Source organism: Somniosus microcephalus, chromosome 22 (genome assembly GCF_052327205.1).
Source record: "Somniosus microcephalus isolate GS21.2 chromosome 22, FLI_Smic_1.0, whole genome shotgun sequence".
Taxonomy (NCBI): domain Eukaryota; kingdom Metazoa; phylum Chordata; class Chondrichthyes; order Squaliformes; family Somniosidae; genus Somniosus; species Somniosus microcephalus.
Window position 1 is genome coordinate 18,408,910 of NC_141008.1, and position 18,355 is coordinate 18,427,264.

The 18,355-nt window shown below is 45.4% G+C and overlaps 1 protein-coding gene across 1 annotated transcript in view; it reads left to right on the forward strand.

Moving 5' to 3' along the window:
• The window catches only part of ap2b1 (adaptor related protein complex 2 subunit beta 1), a 253,409-nt gene that overhangs the window by 129,366 nt on the left and 105,688 nt on the right, over positions 1 to 18,355 (forward strand). Inside the window, exon 18 of the mRNA XM_085964236.1 lies at positions 5,788 to 5,917. Within this exon, the coding sequence (XP_085820362.1) occupies positions 5,788 to 5,917 (130 nt within the window). The remainder of the gene's footprint in view (positions 1 to 5,787; positions 5,918 to 18,355) is intronic.

Sequence of the window (18,355 nt, forward strand, 5' to 3'; positions counted from 1 at the left end):
GGAGAGCTACAGTTAGTTTTGATGGACCTAGTATGGACATTGGTAGGAGAGCTACAGTTAGTTTTGATGGACCTAGTATGGACGTTGGTAGGAGAGCTACAGTTAGTTTTGATGGACCTAGTATGGACATTGGTAGGAGAGCTACCGTTAGTTTTGATGGGCCTAGTATGGACGTTGGTAGGAGAGCTACCGTTTGTTTTGATGGGCCTAGTATGGACATTGGTAGGAGAGCTACCGTTAGTTTTGATGGGCCTAGTATGGACATTGGTAGGAGAGCTACAGTTAGTTTTGATGGACCTAGTATGGACATTGGTAGGAGAGCTACCGTTAGTTTTGATGGGCCTAGTATGGACATTGGTAGGAGAGCTACAGTTAGTTTTGATGGACCTTGTATGGACGTTGGTAGGAGAGCTACAGTTAGTTTTGATGGGTCTAGTATGGACATTGGTAGGAGAGCTACAGTTAGTTTTGATGGACCTAGTATGGACATTGGTCGGAGAGCTACAGTTAGTTTTGATGGGTCTAGTATGGACATTGGTAGGAGAGCTACAGTTAGTTTTGATGGACCTAGTATGGACGTTGGTAGGAGAGCTACAGTTAGTTTTGATGGGTCTAGTATGGACATTGGTAGGAGAGCTACAGTTAGTTTTGATGGACCTAGTCTGGACGTTGGTAGGAGAGCTACAGTTAGTTTTGATGGACCTAGTATGGACGTTGGTAGGAGAGCTACAGTTAGTTTTGATGGGTCTAGTATGGACATTGGTAGGAGAGCTACAGTTAGTTTTGATGGACCTAGTATGGACATTGGTAGGAGAGCTGCAGTTAGTTTTGATGGACCTAGTATGGACATTGGTAGGAGAGCTACAGTTAGTTTTGATGGACCTAGTATGGACGTTGGTAGGAGAGCTACAGTTAGTTTTGATGGACCTAGTATGGACATTGGTAGGAGAGCTACGGTTAGTTTTGATGGGTCTAGTATGGACATTGGTAGGAGAGCTACAGTTAGTTTTGATGGACCTAGTATGGACGTTGGTAGGAGGGCTACGGTTAGTTTTGATGGGCCTAGTATGGACATTGGTAGGAGAGCTACAGTTAGTTTTGATGGACCTAGTATGGACATTGGTAGGAGAGCTACAGTTAGTTTTGATGGACCTAGTATGGACGTTGGTAGGAGAGCTACCGTTAGTTTTGATGGGCCTAGTATGGACATTGGTAGGAGAGCTACGGTTAGTTTTGATGGGCCTAGTATGGACGTTGGTAGGAGAGCTACAGTTAGTTTTGATGGGCCTAGTATGGACATTGTAGGAGAGCTACCATTAGTTTTGATGGGTCTAGTATGGACATTGGTAGGAGAGCTACCGTTAGTTTTGATGGGCCTAGTATGGACATTGGTAGGAGAGCTACCGTTAGCTTTGATGGGCCTAGTATGGACATTGGTAGGAGAGCTACAGTTAGTTTTGATGGACCTCGTATGGACATTGGTAGGAGAGCTACAGTTAGTTTTGATGGGCCTAGTATGGACATTGGTAGGAGAGCTACAGTTAGTTTTGATGGACCTAGTATGGACGTTGGTAGGAGAGCTACAGTTAGTTTTGATGGACCTAGTATGGACGTTGGTAGGAGAGCTAGTTAGTTTTGATGGGCCTAGTATGGACATTGGTAGGAGAGCTACAGTTAGTTTTGATGGACCTAGTATGGACGTTGGTAGGAGAGCTACAGTTAGTTTTGATGGGCCTAGTCTGGACATTGGTAGGAGAGCTACAGTTAGTTTTGATGGACCTAGTATGGACGTTGGTAGGAGAGCTAGAGTTAGTTTTGATGGGTCTAGTATGGACATTGGTAGGAGAGCTACCATTAGTTTTGATGGGTCTAGTATGGACGTTGGTAGGAGAGCTACAGTTAGTTTTGATGGGTCTAGTATGGACATTGGTAGGAGAGCTACAGTTAGTTTTGATGGGCCTAGTATGGACGTTGGTAGGAGAGCTACCGTTAGTTTTGGTGGGCCTCGTATGGACATTGGTAGGAGGGCTACAGTTAGTTTTGATGGGACGGGTTTAGGGAAAGACAAAATTGGTCAGGGTTGCCCCACCTGAATACTATCCAGCATAGCAGTGCAATAACTTGCCAACGCTCGTTGTCCAGGACTATACATTAATAATAGCCACTGGCTAAGATACTGGAGAGTACTTGTGAAATAATGGAGCAGAGAAGCCCATGGGTCTATTAAGCCTACTCTTCCAAATCTCCCATCAGTTTCACTATTGTTATTGTTGCATTAATACCCCTGTAACCCCTTTCCTAACAGGAATTCGCCCAGTCCTTTTTTAAAACCTGCCATGGTTTTCTGTCCCACCAACCTGCTGGTAATCGATTCTAAAGTTGCATTACATGCTCCAAAAAACTGTTACCAAAATTTCCTATATCCGTTGACACCCTTAACTTGAAAACGGTGTCTCCTAGTCCTGGGATCCTGTGCCCGACAATAGAACCACGGTGGACCATCTTTCCTCATAACTCAGCCATCTAAGTTCAAGAAGCAATCTTGTAGCCCTCCTCTGGACTCCTGTCAATAACCTACATCTTGCCTGTAATACAGAGACCAAAACTCAACACCGTGCTCCAGATGAAGCCTCACCAAGGCCAGCTACAACTTCACTATTGCTGTCTTCGATTTAGAAGTCACACCTTTAGCTGTTCATCCCAACATTTTTTGTTTTCTTGACTCTCTGTTAACAGTGAACGGTATTACCTCAAGCATGTTACCATATAATATGCACGCCACATTCTCCCTTCTTCTACCTAGTCTCGTGATGTTACACTTATTTGTGTTAAATTTCATCTGCCACCTCTCCACCCAGTGACCTAACCTAACCTGTCTAGATTCCTTTTGGATTATGACACATTGAGCATCATTGGTCACTGCACCCATCTTGGTGTCATCTGCAACCTTAAGCATTTTGGACAATATGCTATCCTCTAAATCATTTCAAAAAATTATAAACATTAGTGGGCCTAACACTGATCCTTGTGTAATACCACTGGCAACTGTTTCCACTGATACCTCCTTGTCCACTGCCACCCTTGCTGTCTACCTTTCATCTGTGTATTAGTGCACCCTGTGAATCAGCCTGTTGCATGGGACAGTGCCCAATGTCTTTCTGAAATTTGGGTAGATAACACCCACTGCCTGACTCCCATGTACCAGATCCAAGGCCTCTTCTTCCCCCCCCCCCCCTCCCCCTTTTTTTCAGGAGTAAAAATAGTCACAAAATGATTTAGTAATTTTGCCACTTCCCTGCCCTTCTCGCTGCCACTGGTAGATGGTACAACATCCCTCTCATCCTTCTCTTGTTCCTGATCTACTTAATGCTTTAATATTTTCTGCTGAATTCCTTTCCTTCTATCTTTATATCTCATCAGTTTCTATGCTCTCCTCTGCTTGATTCTGCAGTTCTCCTTATTTTGTTCCTTTCCTGCAAATTTCAGAATTTTCCATGTCCTTTCTCCCTAATGCCTCTTTCCTTCTACAGGAAACTTTGTGCTATCCGGCACCAACGGGACCGAGCTGTTGCCGTCCCATCAAAACTGCCGGACAAACCAGCGCTAATGTTGAAACATACGGAGATTTTGAGCTCCGTATCTGGCAACAAACCCTGCAGCTTCTAAACAGTCGGCCGTACCTTGCAAGCGTCTCTGTAGCTTAGCAACAGCTTCAGCAAGACCTTGCAGAGCCTGACTGGTGAAAAAAAAAAAGCAACGAGAAGAAAAAAAACCTAACAAAACGGCTCCTGATTTTTGCCGGTGGATCGAGCATTCCGGATATACAACCTCCGGATAAACCAAAGTTTCCTGTATGTTGGTTTTATCTTTGATTTTTTTCCCTGAGATAACTGGCCTCTAATGCAAAAATCTCTCCTTAAAGCACACTCATTTTCTCGCCCCTTCCTTTAAATAGTTTTTCCCATTTTATTTCTTTCGTGCAGCATTTCATCCCCTCAAAAGGCTGCTCACAAAATCCAATTTCTTAATAGTTTTTACTATCTGTCTTGGCTTCATTTCAGCCGTAAAATTTACAAATTTATAACCTCTAGCCCCCACATGCTCCCTTACTGAAACTTGGCTTATTAGTCTCTCCTCACTCGTTAGGAGCAAATCCAGTGCTGCCTTCTCCTGTGGGTTCCCTCGACCGTTGTTTAAAAGATTTTTAAATATTTCAATAAACTTTCTTGCAGGTTGTCTCTACTGCAAGTCCCAGTCTGTGACAGGAAGACTAAAATCCCCTATGATTATGACTGATGCATTAGCACTAATCTCTTTTCTGACCTACGTCAGCAGTACAGCCACCTTTTTATTTTGTGTTGGTTTATAATGTATTCTAGCACCAACTTTTTCTCTTCCTGTCTTTCAGATCCACCCAAAGTGATTCTGTGCCCATTCCCAGTTCCTTCCTCTCAGCAGCATATACATCTTCCCTGATAAATCGAGCCATTGCATCCCCTTTTATTCCTTCTCAAAGCACACATAGCACGCTACAGATTTATTCCCCCATTTGTTCCTCTTCCTTGGCCATTTCACTAACATCCATAGCACATCCATTTTATTTCTTATGCTCCTAGCGGTCATACAAGTGCCACTTGGATTATTCCTTGTCCTCCTTGCTGTATTGACATGAATCTTTCCTAATAAATGGTCCAAACTCTACTTCCTCCTCATCTGCTTGCCTAGTTTAAATGTTCCCCAATTCTCTTATTTATATTATTAGCCAAGAGGGGTGTGCCTCCTCGGTTTATGTGAAGGCCATCTGAATGGTGCACCTTCCCTTCCCCCCAGAAGTAGTTCCATTGAGCTAAGAATTTGAATCCTCTCCTTCCTTCACCATGTGTTCAGTATGCATTGACCTGTCTAAACTGTCCGTCCCTCTAACAGGTCTGACACATGGCACAGGGAGTAATTCTGAGATTACTGCCCCGGAAGTCCTTTTCTACAGACTTTTCCTTTACTCCTGAAATTCCCTTTGTAGGACCTGAATTTTATATGTATCTACATTGTTGGTTCTTACATGAACCATGACCTGTGGCATCTCCCCTTCCCATTGGAGGATTTTGTCTACCCGTCCGGTCAAGTCCTGGACCTCACTTCCAGCCACGTTACACTCCTGAAGCAAATCTTGGGGTGCCACTTTGCTTTTTTCAGGCATGTACCGAGAAAACTAGACAATCTAATATGCTGGGACTATTTCTTCCTGACTGCGCATTAGATGATCTACTGCGAATCTACCGATTCAGGAGTCAGACCCGGGCTGTTAAGCAAATGGAGACCGTTTCACTGCATACCATGACATTGTAATGGTAGTGTAATAGGAAGTGAACCATGTGTGTTATCCCTGATAGTTTGAGATAACTTTCCTAGTTCCTGGAGCACGCAATCAATTCAGCATAACTTCAGGTTACTGCCAGTATAATGGTCTCAAAAAAGGAGTGAGACACACTTGCAGGTGTGTATCTGATCTGCCAGTCTGATGGTAGTTATGGACACAAACAATTGACAGTTTGGTAGCAGATGTATGACTGATGTACACTTGCCAATTTGCTGGGTGGATTAACCTGTTTCCAGAGCTCAGTGTCGAGTTTGGGTATCTGAATCAGGGAGGGCAAGTCACCCTGGGATGCTTTGGTTTCCATCCAGGCTTGGGTAGTAGATACGTTCCAGGGGGTGGTGACTATCTCAGGAAGTCACAAGAGGAGATAGAAAAATACACTGACGTACTTTCTGGGATTTTTTTTCTAGCTTTGGCGTGATCCCCACAACTCCACTTCCAATTCACACTCCATTGATGCCAAATCAGAGCATTGACATTTCGTTACCACTGAATACCATTGGCCCCGTGATGAAAATGGAGCCGCTGAATAATCTTCAGGTGAGACACTGCAATCTGTATTGAAGTTGCTGTGATGATGGGCAGCAAATTGAATTGTCTTTGTTTTGTATTGTGATCCAAATACCACACGAATTAGCCTTGTGCCTGGTGTTTATGTGGAAGTTGGAAGGCAAAGTTTTGAGCATGTTACAGATGACTGTACCTGGTGAATTTGGTAAATGATGACCCTATTTCAAATAGTAAACTGTCCTGGGGGATTTCAGTAGTTTGGCCCTGTTCCTGTTCCTCCCTGCTGGTGTCCTCGTTAAGTCCAATGTAGACTTGATGAGGACCCCAGCTGGGAGGGGGAAGGAAAGTTTATTGTGTTAAACGCCCAGCTGAAAGGGATTGTGTAAATATAGGAAGCAGACAGGATGTCAATGAAGAGCATTTCATGAGCCAGAGTGTGCTGATATTAACAGTGTAGTTATTCTTTTGTCATTTCGTGCTACTTTCTTCATAGAACCGTATATCTCGAGAATGGTCTGAATTCCAGAAAAGTTAGTATCAGAAAAGGATATAGAGAATAGGTACAGGCTGTTCAAAATTCAGAGTTTAGGCTTCATAAACTGCGATTATGAAGTGTAAGTGCTTTGCCTAGTCCAGGATTATCCAATCCCACTCCCAGTCAATTTATATAAGCTTTTTCCTGATTTCCTTGAGGTTGGCCTTTTAAACATGTTTACTTGGATTTGGTCCTCTGTATTGAATTCCAAACCATGTCATTGTTGAATGTGATGAAAATGTCCAGCCAAAGTCGTTTAAGTAGCTTTCTGCATCGCGTAGAATCTCTTTCTTTACCCTCCCATTATGTCCTTGACAAGTGAGAATACATCGCTTTCCTTCCTTCTATCTCCTCCAGCTTTCCTGAACACAACCTTTTGTATTATTCCCTTGCTTTGTTTTCCCTGGACAGCGAGAAGAAAAGGGAGCACTGCTGAATCGCAGCTCTGGTGACATCTTACAACTTGGTGAGCCATGACTGAGGGCCCAGAGCGCTGTCAAGCAGCGTGTCAGTCTAGGGTCACATGGTAGAACACAAACCGTAACAACTCTTTGAACCTATCTAATTTTTTTTTTACAAAAGTCCCAACTAGACTCATGCCAGTGCATGTAAAACAAGGAATCTGCCAGAGGAAAGGGCCCCTATTCGTAGAGCTAAAGAATTTCAGCTTCAATCCATTCAGTCAGATTAAATTCGCTGTATTTAAATCATTACTGAGTGTATTTTCTTTTGTTTTGTGACATTTATGCTAACAATTAATGTGCAGCTTCTGATCTAGAAATGAAGTGAATTGATGTCATTGTGCATTAAAAAGAGTTGTAAATCTATCACCTGGTGCACCATGTGTTCACTGTAACCCCCGATAGTTAGTATTAGCACTACTGAACGAGTGAGTGTTCTCTTTTCAGCGGGTGCAAGTTGTTATCTTCCATATCTGTCACTCGTATTTGTGACAAAGGTCTGCATTGTTAATAATGTATAAATGCACATATATGTCAGTTTCTGCAGGAGCTTTTTTTGCTTTGTTGAGGTACTTTTGAGACCAGCTGTATTATTACAGTTGTGTAATGAAATTGCAGTGTGCAAATAAGCGTTGGATTCAACCATCCAAAAACTAATATTTACCGCAGGTAGCCTAAATTGTAATAGACAATTATTTGATAATTGCAGATGCCATTTGGATGTAGAAACAATGATTGTCCACATCTCATAGCAGCAGCAGCTTTGCCATTATTCGTTTTGATTTAAAGGTCGCACGGTATTAATAAGCAGCAAGGATATTGAAGTGTCTACGATGGCACCCAGCTGGCAATGAGCAGCCGCTGATGCACATCGGTGTCAAAAGACAATCCAAGTGTTAATGTTTTTGTGATTAGCACTTTCATACGCTAGCAGGCTGTGGGGATTGAATAATGAAATAAATTATCACGGCTTGTTCCATCCAAGTCAATAAAGCAAATACATTTCTATTCATTAAATGGCTTGCAAGGAACGAAATGTTGGATTTACTTACTTTTGCATCCATTTATTGGAAAGTTAACATTTTTATTTAAATTTCAGTCTTACCCCCCAGCACTAACCCATACACACCAAGTTAGATCCCCTCACTGTTAAATTAGCCGGTCTTAAGCCAGAACAGTGTTAAAGGTGCTGCAGTTATCGCTGAGAAAAAGAAAGAGGGGGAAAGTAAGCCAGAGTTCCCACTACTGATTGTTATGTAACATATTTTACTGGAAAGTGTGCATGTGTGGTGTGCACGTGCCAAATGAGGAATAGGCTTGGTTCTGAGGCCTGCCCTCGCCAAATAGCCTGACAAAACTCACTGTCTTGGTTCCCAGATGCAGAATGGACTCGTGGGTTAGCTATCCAGATGGGTGTTGGTACCCCCAAGGAATTGTATCCCAACAACTTTTGTTGCCTTAAGGGGGAAAAATCTAGCTTCTTGAAACTGGGAATGTGTTGAGTATTCAATTTAAATCAAAGTGGAGGAGCCAAATGGTGCAATATCTGACCCTGGATGTACTTAGCATGCCTTGTAAATGTGAGTTCATACAGTATTTTACGAAGTGTGCTAGGGATATCTAGTGCAGAACATCAGTACTGCCCAAACTTTATTGTTACAGATTGTGGTTCTCGAGCTTTTTTATATCAGTATTAGGGTTGCCAACTCTCCTGGATTTGTCAAAATTCTTCGGGAATGGTCTCCTGAACCCTGCTGCTGGCAACCCGGGAGAAAAGTACTTCGTACTCGCAGTTTTTGCCTGTGCACTTACACTTCTCGTGGTTAGAGTAGCGTGAAAGTGCAGTCAGGGAACTTCTAGTAATTAATTCAATTTATCAATTCCCTGCTCTAAACGCGACTCTTCCCAGCCCGATCTTAATAGGATTGGTTCCACGATTCTGGGTCCTAATGGCGGATGTCCCTACCCAGAATACACTGCATACTAGAATATGCCCTATCCATTTTAGTGGAAACGGCGTGCAGCCGCAGAAGGATCCCTTTGTGGAAGAAACATGCACTTCACCAGTGTAGCAAGTATGTAATCATTTATTGCTTATACTGACAACTTCATCAAATATGCAATAAGCAGTATTAACTAAAATGCAACATTATTCTGGTAATCTGTTATAATTATGGTGAATAAAGCATATTTAGTCATACTTATTACAGACTTCACAATACACAAGTATGTGTCTAGTGAATTGAGTGAGTTTTTATTGACCAAGAATAAGTTGTCAATCAAAACCTTGCATATCAATGAATCCACTGAATGTACTTGTAATGTAATGTCATAGGTCAATGTTACAATTCACGAAAGAGAACCCCCAAAATCTTTGAAAGCGCCATTCTGTCGAGATTTGATTGGCAATTTACTGGGATGTTTTCCACTTTTAGAAATCAGTATGTTAGTCTTGCCACTTACTGTAATAATAACCATTACAAAAGCTAACTGCAGTTTCTGCTGGGTGAGTTACATAGAATTGCATAGAATATGCAGCACAGAAACAGGCCATTCGGCCCAACTAGTCCATGCCGGTGTTTCTGCTCCACAAGAGCCTCCTCCCACCCCTCATCATCTAATCCCATCAGCCTAACCCTTCATTCCTTTCTCCCTCGTGTATTTATCTAGCTTCCCCTTAAATGTATCATGTGGAGTTTTAAAAGTAGAGTTTGATCTGCACTATAGGATTGTTTCAGCTTTACCAGTAGAGATTTGGCTACTCGGGACTCTGCTGTATTGACACCTATTTTGCACTTCTCGAGTGGTTTGATGGCCACTTAACTATTAAAGTAATGGCCAAGAATATTAATCCTGCTCTAAATGTGACAGGTGGAAGGGTGGCAAAGTTTGTTGGAGTACAAAAAATGTGCTGTAATCTTGTGCTCAAATTCAGTGCGCCCCCCCCACCACATTCCCCTTGAATTCCTCATTTTGTCACCACTGTGGTGGAGGTGGTGAGCAGAGGCATGGGCAGATGCTTACCTCATCTCCTACCCCCCAATCTCCAGGCTGATGTGATTGATTGATCCTAGTCCTCAACTACCTCCTCTACAGAGATGAGCTATCTTGGCACAGACTGGAAATGACGAGGGCCCTTTTGGTCTGCGTGAGTTAATATCTCACAGTGCAGTTACTTTACCCACGACTGACCTGGCGATTCATGCTTAGCATCCAAAACAATGCAGGAGGCTTAAATGGAATTGCCTTCTGCTATACTGCTAGTGCTGACTGGGCAGACCTTTTTTCTACACATGAAGGCTGCAAGCATCAAATACTGTGTGTATCTTTACCGAAGGAGTGGTAAGAATGTGGAACTCGCTGCCACAGCGATTAGTTGAGGTGAATAAAATAGATGCATTTAAGGGGAAGCTGGATAAGCACATGAGGGAGAAGGAATAGGATATGCTGATAGGGTAAGATGAAGAAGGATGGGAGAAGGCTTGTGTGGGGGATAAACACTGGCATAGACCAGTTGGGCCGAATTGCCTGTTTCTGTGCTGTAGAATCTACGGGAAAATTCTTTATGCAGTCTCTAAAATCATTTATGAAAAAATGCAGGGCTAAGCATAGTTCCAGTCATGGAGGCAGACTCGATGGGCTGAATGGCCTCCTTCTGTGCTGTACTATTCTATGATTCTATGATAGAGGCAGGATGTGGCTCTGTCTGTTTGAGGGGGTGATGGGTGGAGAGGAGTTGTTGGACTGCATTCATCTGAGTGAAACCAGCAGGAACACTAAACGGAGGTGCAAGTACATTGTACACTGCTATCATCATACAGGGAAAAAGCCTGAGCAAATTAAGGGCCATCCATTCCATGATTACCTCCTGGGCATCTCCATCACGTTCCAGTTGATAGCATACATGACGCTGCCACATGAAACAACCCTCACACATTTAGTTATCTTTGCTGTTTGGATTAATTAGCAGTACATGACGATGCCTTTGGCAGATCATTCCTGACAGCTAGTGTTGTGGCTCCTACCCCTTCTAAATTTGTACTACTTTGTTATGACCCTATGGAAAATGAATAGTGATCGACTACTTCCATTTAGCCATCCACTGCTTAGCAACTACTTGTCTTGGCTTTTTGCACCACAGGAAACTAATAATTACTGCAAATTCCTAAATTGTTCTGTGTAATTAGTCACTTTCGTTTTTCAAATAATATATATCCACCACGCACCCTACTCCCACCTACCCATCCCAGGCACTGTAGGGGTATCATATTTCGGAGCAGCCATTAGAGATCAGTTTTAGTTTCAGATCAAAATGATGGCGTATGATTCAGTGGTGCAGATCCTCGGGCTTTAGATGATGTGACAGAGCCTGTGTGGTACTGTCTATTTGTAATGTCGTGCGTGCTCAGTGTCGAGTTTTTCACAGAAGCTATTAAGTTAAGCTATACGCCTACAGTGCGTGGCGGATGCATAGCATTCGAAGAACAAAGCAAACACTGAGTAAATCTTTTTGTAAATACTAATTGTCCAATATTATGAATTAATGTGTAGAAAGCCGCATAACATTTGCACAATAATCTCATCATTATTTTTTAATACACATGTCTTACGCTGTCACTTGTTGGGCAATTGCTTGTAACATGAATAATTTAACAAGTTTAATTAGAATTTTAATCAAATGGACTTGGTCTCGGTAGATGCGAGTTGGGAGATGTCCTTTATGGCCATGTGTGCCAACATCAAATGTAGTGCACAGAGGGAATCTTCCTACATCATTCCTTTTAGAAAATACAGTTAAAAATATATGTCCTTATGTCTGTAAACACATTTTATTGTGTAGTCGTACCAGCCTCCAGTGTCAGCCATGGCTCAGTGGGTAGCACTGTCTCCTCTGAGTCAGAAGATTGTGGGTTCAAGTCCCACTCCAGAGACTTGAGCACAAAATCTAGGTTGACACTCTAGTGCAGTACTGAGGGAGTGTGGCACTGTTGGAGGTGGCATCTTTCAGATGAGACATCAAACTAAGACCCCGTCTTCCCTCTCGGGTTGACTAGAAAGATCCCACGGCAGTATTTGAAGAAGGGCAGGGGAGTTCTCCCCGGTGTCCTGGCCAATATTTATCCCTCAACGAACACCTAAAACATATTGGCCCAGAAATTCAGGTTGGAGGCTTCCCGCGGATGCAAGCCTCCGACCTGCACTTACCTAGCGCGCTGGCCGTTGTGCTGTGGGCCCGCATGGGATTCCGATCCTGGGCCTCCTCCAACTGCCGGCGCGCAGTGCTTGCGTATCCCAGGGGCGCAGTTAGTTCGAAATTGTGGTGTATGTGCCTTTAAGAGCAATTGTGGTGTATGTGCCTTTAAGAGCCCCAGGTGTGCGTAATGCCGGTAATTGCCACTTGGGCTATATAAGCCTGTGTATTGTGTATATCCTTTAGAAACCCTCCCCCAGACTTGCTTAGTCAATACCTATGAACCAACTCCTGTCTTCAGTGTCTTTATCTACACACGGACACTACAGTGGTGACGAAGTGGAAACGGACTTACCTGCAATTCGGCAGCACCTCAAGGACATCGATTCCTCCAGCGTCCAGAAGACTCAAGGAAGTAAGGGAAACTGTGGTTTCACCAGCTGGCCAAGCTGGTGACAGGTACTGCGCTAATCCTTCCTGGGCGTCAGGCTGGAGCTCCAGCGGCGGGCTCTACAGCTGAGACAGGCAGCGAAATCGGAGGCAAGCAATAACGGACTGGGAGGGTGCACTCGAGAGACGGCCGGCGCGGCAAGCAGGTCAGCGTTTAGACCTCCGTCGGGAACGAGTCTCCAACAGTGAATAAACGGAAACCACAGTAAAACAGCGTTGTTATCGGTAGCAGCGGCGGGAAAGCGCGGGAAGCGCCATATCGTTGCTACAGAGAGAAGAAAAAAAAAAAGTGCGGGAAGCGCCATATCTTTTCTGAAATGCCTAAATCTGGTAATATTGAGGCTTTTGATGGCGAAATAGAAGATTGGACCACATACGTGGAAAGAGTAGAGGTTTATTGCACTGCAAATGGAATAACATTGAAAAAAAAGCTTCAGTACTTCTGAACTTAATGGGCGCGAAGACATACGGGCTGTTACGAAATTTAATCACTCCACCCAGATGCCCCTCGTGAAGCTCCTTTAGCACTTTATCCTGGAGTTTGGGTGGAATCACCACTCTGGATCCACACATCAAGGTTCCTCGGCACACTGACAGCTGTTCTCTTCTTTGCGAGAATGCTGGCAACAGTGGTTCGCCATGTGCTGGCCATGGTGGTCCACCGTTGTTGGGACGTGAATGGATAAGGAAGATACGTTTAGACTGGCACTCCATTCAGGCACTGACGGTGACCAGTAAGGAAAAAAACAATGATGACATCATACCTGAACGATTAAAAGACATCTTGGCCAACGCCAAAGAAGTGTTTCAAGAGAAACTAGGAACCTTGAAAGGCATCACCGCCTCAATAAAAGTGGAAGATACAGCAATTCCAAAATTTTTTAAGGCAAGACCGGTGCCATACGCAATACGTCCGGCAGTCGAGGCAGAGCTGAAGAATTTGGAAAAGGCAGGCGTATTATCCAAAATAGATTGGAGCGAATGGGCAACACCCATCGTTCCAGTCATGAAAAAAACATTGAAAAATAACTCTGAGGAACAGAAAAAAATTCGCATCTGTGGGGACTTTAAGGTGACTGTAAACCCGGTCCTTCACACGGTACAGTATCCTCTTCCGAGGATAGAAGATATTTTCGCCTCACTATCCGGAGGGAAACGTTTCACAAAAATTGACTTGGCACAGGCATATCTACAGATGGAGGTTGAGGGGACCTCTAAAAAGTATCTCACAATAAACACACACAAAGGCCTGTACCAGTACAATCGACTGTTTTTTGGAATAGCATCAGCTCCAGCTATCTGGCAAAGAGCTATGGAGCAAGTCCTGCAAGGGATTCTGGGGACTCAATGCTACCTAGACGACATCCTTATAACAGGAGAAAACGACAACGAGCACCTTGCCAATTTGGAGCAGGTGCTCACTAGGCTGAAAGAACGGGGCCTACGAGCAAATCGCCCCAAGTGCGAATTTTTCCAAAATCAGATATCATATTGTGGCCACATAATTAATAAGGAAGGGTTGCATAAGTCACCTGAAAAAATTGAAGCAGTTATAAAAGCCCCAGCACCTGAAAATGTTTCACAATTAAGGTCATTCCTGGGATTAATAAATTTCTATCATAAATTTTTACCGAACTTATCAACTATTCTACACCCTCTTAATGATCTTCTACAGACAGGAGTGATTTGGAAATGGAACGAAGACTGTAAACGTGCCTTCCATAAATGTAAAGACTTAATCACATCCGAGAAAATTTTGGCTCATTACAACCCATCACTACCAATCAGACTGGCGTGCGATGCATCCCCTTATGGCATAGGAGCGGTATTGTCCCATAGATTCCCTGATGGCTCGGAACGGCCGATAGCTTTTGCGTCACGCTCATTGAACTCAGCTGAGCGTAACTATGCCCAGATAGACAGGGAAGCACTCAGCCTGGTATGGGGAGTGAAGAAATTCAACCATTACCTACACGGACAAAAATTTACCTTGCTGACTGACCATCAACCCCTCATCTCCATATTCAACCCTAAAAAAAGGTGTCCCCATTATGACGGCACAAAGACTACAGAGGTGGTCCCTTTTTCTAGGGGCACACCAATACAACATTGAATACAAAGGGTCAAAACAGCATGGGAATGCTGACGGTTTATCACGCCTACCGTTGCCAACGATAGAAGAGGCACCTACAGTAGACCCAGTAGAGATATTCCACTCTACCATAGTGGAATGTCTACCGGTGACAAATTCTGCCATTGAAAGGGAGACAAGAAATGACCCTACTCTCTCACGGGTCTACGATTTAACAGTGAAGGGATGGCCAGCACATGGCGAACCACTGTTGCCAGCATTCTCGCAAAGAAGAGAACAGCTGTCAGTGTGCCGAGGAACCTTGATGTGTGGATCCAGAGTGGTGATTCCACCCAAACTCCAGGATAAAGTGCTAAAGGAGCTTCACGAGGGGCATCTGGGTGGAGTGAAAATGAAGAACCTAGCTAGGGCGTTTGTATGGTGGCCAGGTATCGATGGAGACATCGAAGACATGACCAAGAGCTGCCTAGGATGCCAGAAGGTCCAAAATGCTCCGCCACAGGCCCCTCTACATCCATGGGAGTGGCCCTCATCTCCCTGGCAAAGGGTGCACATCGACTTTGCTGGTCCATTTATGGACTCAATGTTCTTAATCGCAGTTGATGCACACTCCAAGTGGCCGGAGGTAATAAAGATGTCCTCCACCACCACGGAAAAAACCATCACAGTATTAAGGACCATATTTGCCAGGAATGGGCTGCTGGAGCAGATATGTTCTGATAATGGACCGCAATTTGTGTCCGAAGAATTCAGAAAGTTCTTAAAGAACAATGGGGTAAAGCACTACACGTCCGCCCCATACCATCCCGCCACCAATGGATTGGCTGAAAGGTTTGTCCAGACCTTCAAGAAGGCCATCAAGGCCATGGGTAATGAAGACATAAAACTTCAGCACAAGGTGGATAACTTCTTATTTGCATATAGGAATGCCACGCATATGGTTACTAACCAAACTCCCGCTATGATGTTCTACAATAGAAACCTAAGATGCCGGCTGGATTTGGTCAAGCCCAACATCCGAAGGGACGTGGAGAACCGGCAGTTTCAGGGCATGAATGAAAGGCCAACTAGGGCCTTCCAGATAGGCCAACCGGTTTTGGCCCGGGACTACCGTACCGAGAAATGGCAGCCTGGAACTATCTGCACACGATTAGGACCACTGATGTATACCGTGGACATCGGAGACAGCATAATAAGGCGCCATGCTGACCAAGTCATCCGAAAAGGGACAACCTACACCACCACTCTATACATCTAACGATGAAGTAGAGATACCCATATCTACCTCCGATCCGGTGATACTGGAGCCCGATGAACCCGACACTGGCCTTGAAGCCGAATCAGCCTTGCCAGAAGAACCTACTACACCACCAGAAACTACTACACCCCCGAGGCGTTATCTGGACCGAGTCAGGAAGCCTCCTGAGAGACTAACTTATAATTAATTAATACAGCAATGTATATTATTTTGCATATAACATGTAATTAATAATTACTTAAAATATGATGTACTAGTTAGCTAGAAGGGGAGCAATTGTGGTGTATGTGCCTTTAAGAGCCCCAGGTGTGCGTAATGCTGGTAATTGCCACTTGGGCTATATAAGCCTGTGTATTGTGTATATCCTTTAGAAACCCCCCCCAGACTTGCTTAGTAAATACCTGTGGTAAACCACTGTAGTTCACTGCGTTCACTGTTGTTGTTGTTGTTGTCGTTCACTCTTGTTTCACTGTTGTGCCTGACTATGCCTCAGCTGACTCCGCCCCTGGGCTACCGAGTATAAGAGCGGCTGCATGGCAGCCCCTGGCATTCGGTCGTCCACTAGAGGCATAGTCCTGATCTGTCTGAAGTGCAATTCAGTAGTTAATAAAAGCCTGTCGTTCTGAACTCTGCTCAGCCTTTTATTAGAATTGATAGCGCATCAATTTTATTAACTACTGGAAAAAAAAAAAAACGATGCTGCAGATTCTTAAGATCAAGTGCCTGGAACTCGACCCGCAAGAACCGGACTCGACTGCTAAGTTCTCGCATTGGCTGCACTGTTTTGAGTCCTTTCTGACTGCATCCGGCGAGACCGTCGCCGCCGATGCCGACAAGCTCAGGGTGCTGAACTCTAAAGTAAACCACCGAGCTTTTGCCCTTATCCGGGACGCTACGAGCTACCAGGGGGCTATCGACATCTTGAAGGAGCAATACGCACGCCCGGTCAACTATGTTTACGCAAGACATCTCCTGGGGTCTCGCAAACAACAGCCCGGGGAACCCACAGAAGCATACATACGGGCGCTGAAGGAACTCGGCCGAGCCTGCGAATGCAAGCAAGTAACAGCCACGGAACATACGGAGGAGCTCATCCGGGACGCCCTCGTGGCGGGCCTCAGGTCCACTCACACACGGCAGCGACTGCTGGAAAGTAGCGAGCTCGACCTGAAGAAGGCGATTTCACTCACCCTCTCGTTGGACGTAGCCCACCGGAACATGGAGGCCTACTCCCCGGACCGCACGGCCGCCTCATGGATGCCGCAGCCGCCGCCACCTTGGGACGCGGCGCCGCCACGGGCCCTGGCCTCAACTGCTGCAGCGATGTCCCGCCCGAGCCAGAAATGTTATTTCTGTGGCCAAACCAAACACCCCAGGGCGCGCTGCCCTGCGAAAAACGCGGTCTGCTCTGCCTGCGGTAAGAAGGGACACTACGCTGGCGTCTGCAGAAGTCAGAAGACCCCTACCTCCAGCAGCGCCGCGTGCGATTCGTGGGAGCGGCCATCTTGCCTCCCTCCAGCCTCGTGGGGATCGGGATCGTCATGGGCGCCGCCATTTTGTCCTTCCTCTCCGACGCCGCCATCTTGTCCGCCATTCTGCCAACGGGCCCCCGACTCACCCACTGCCGCCTCACCGGGGTTCTACAGCGACGCTACCGACTCCACAGCGGCCTCCATCACGCTGGATCAATCCAGACCCCATCAGCTAGCCAGGTCCACGATGGACATCCAGGTAAATGACCGCGCCACAACTTGCCTTTTTGATTCCGGGAGCACGGAGAGCTTCATACACCCTGATACAGTACGGCGCTATTCCCTCTCGGCCCGGCCAACGTGCCATCGGATCGCCATGGCCTCGAAATCCCACTCAGCAGACGTCGGCGGCTACTGCGTAGTGACCCTCTCGGTGAAGGGCTCCGTATATAAAAATGTAAAGCTATTCGTCCTGCCACATCTCTGCGCTGCCGTTCTACTGGGGTTGGACTTTCATTGTCACTTTAAGAGTGTCACCTTGACATACGGTGGACCTCTTCCCCCGCTCACTGTCTGCAACCAGCAGTTTTTAAATTGCCCGCCGCGCCCCACCTGTAGTCTCTCCACCCTCAAAATCACACCCCCCCCCCCCCCCTGTTCGCCAACCTCACCCGCGACTGCAAGCCTATCGCCACAAAGAGCAGGCGATACAGCACCGGGGACAGATCCTTCATAAGATCTGAGGTGACGCGGCTCCTGAAAGAGGGGATTATTGAGGATAGTACCAGCCCCTGGCGAGCCCAGGTGGTAGTCGTTAAGACTGGCAACAAGCAGCGCCTAGTCATCGACTACAGCCAGACTATCAACAAGTACACCCAGTTGGACGCATACCCCCTCCCCCGCATAGCCGACATGGTTAATAAGATAGCGCAATACCGCGTTTTCTCGACCATTGACCTCAAGGCAGCATACCACCAAATCCCTATCCGCCCTGAGGACCGCCAGTACA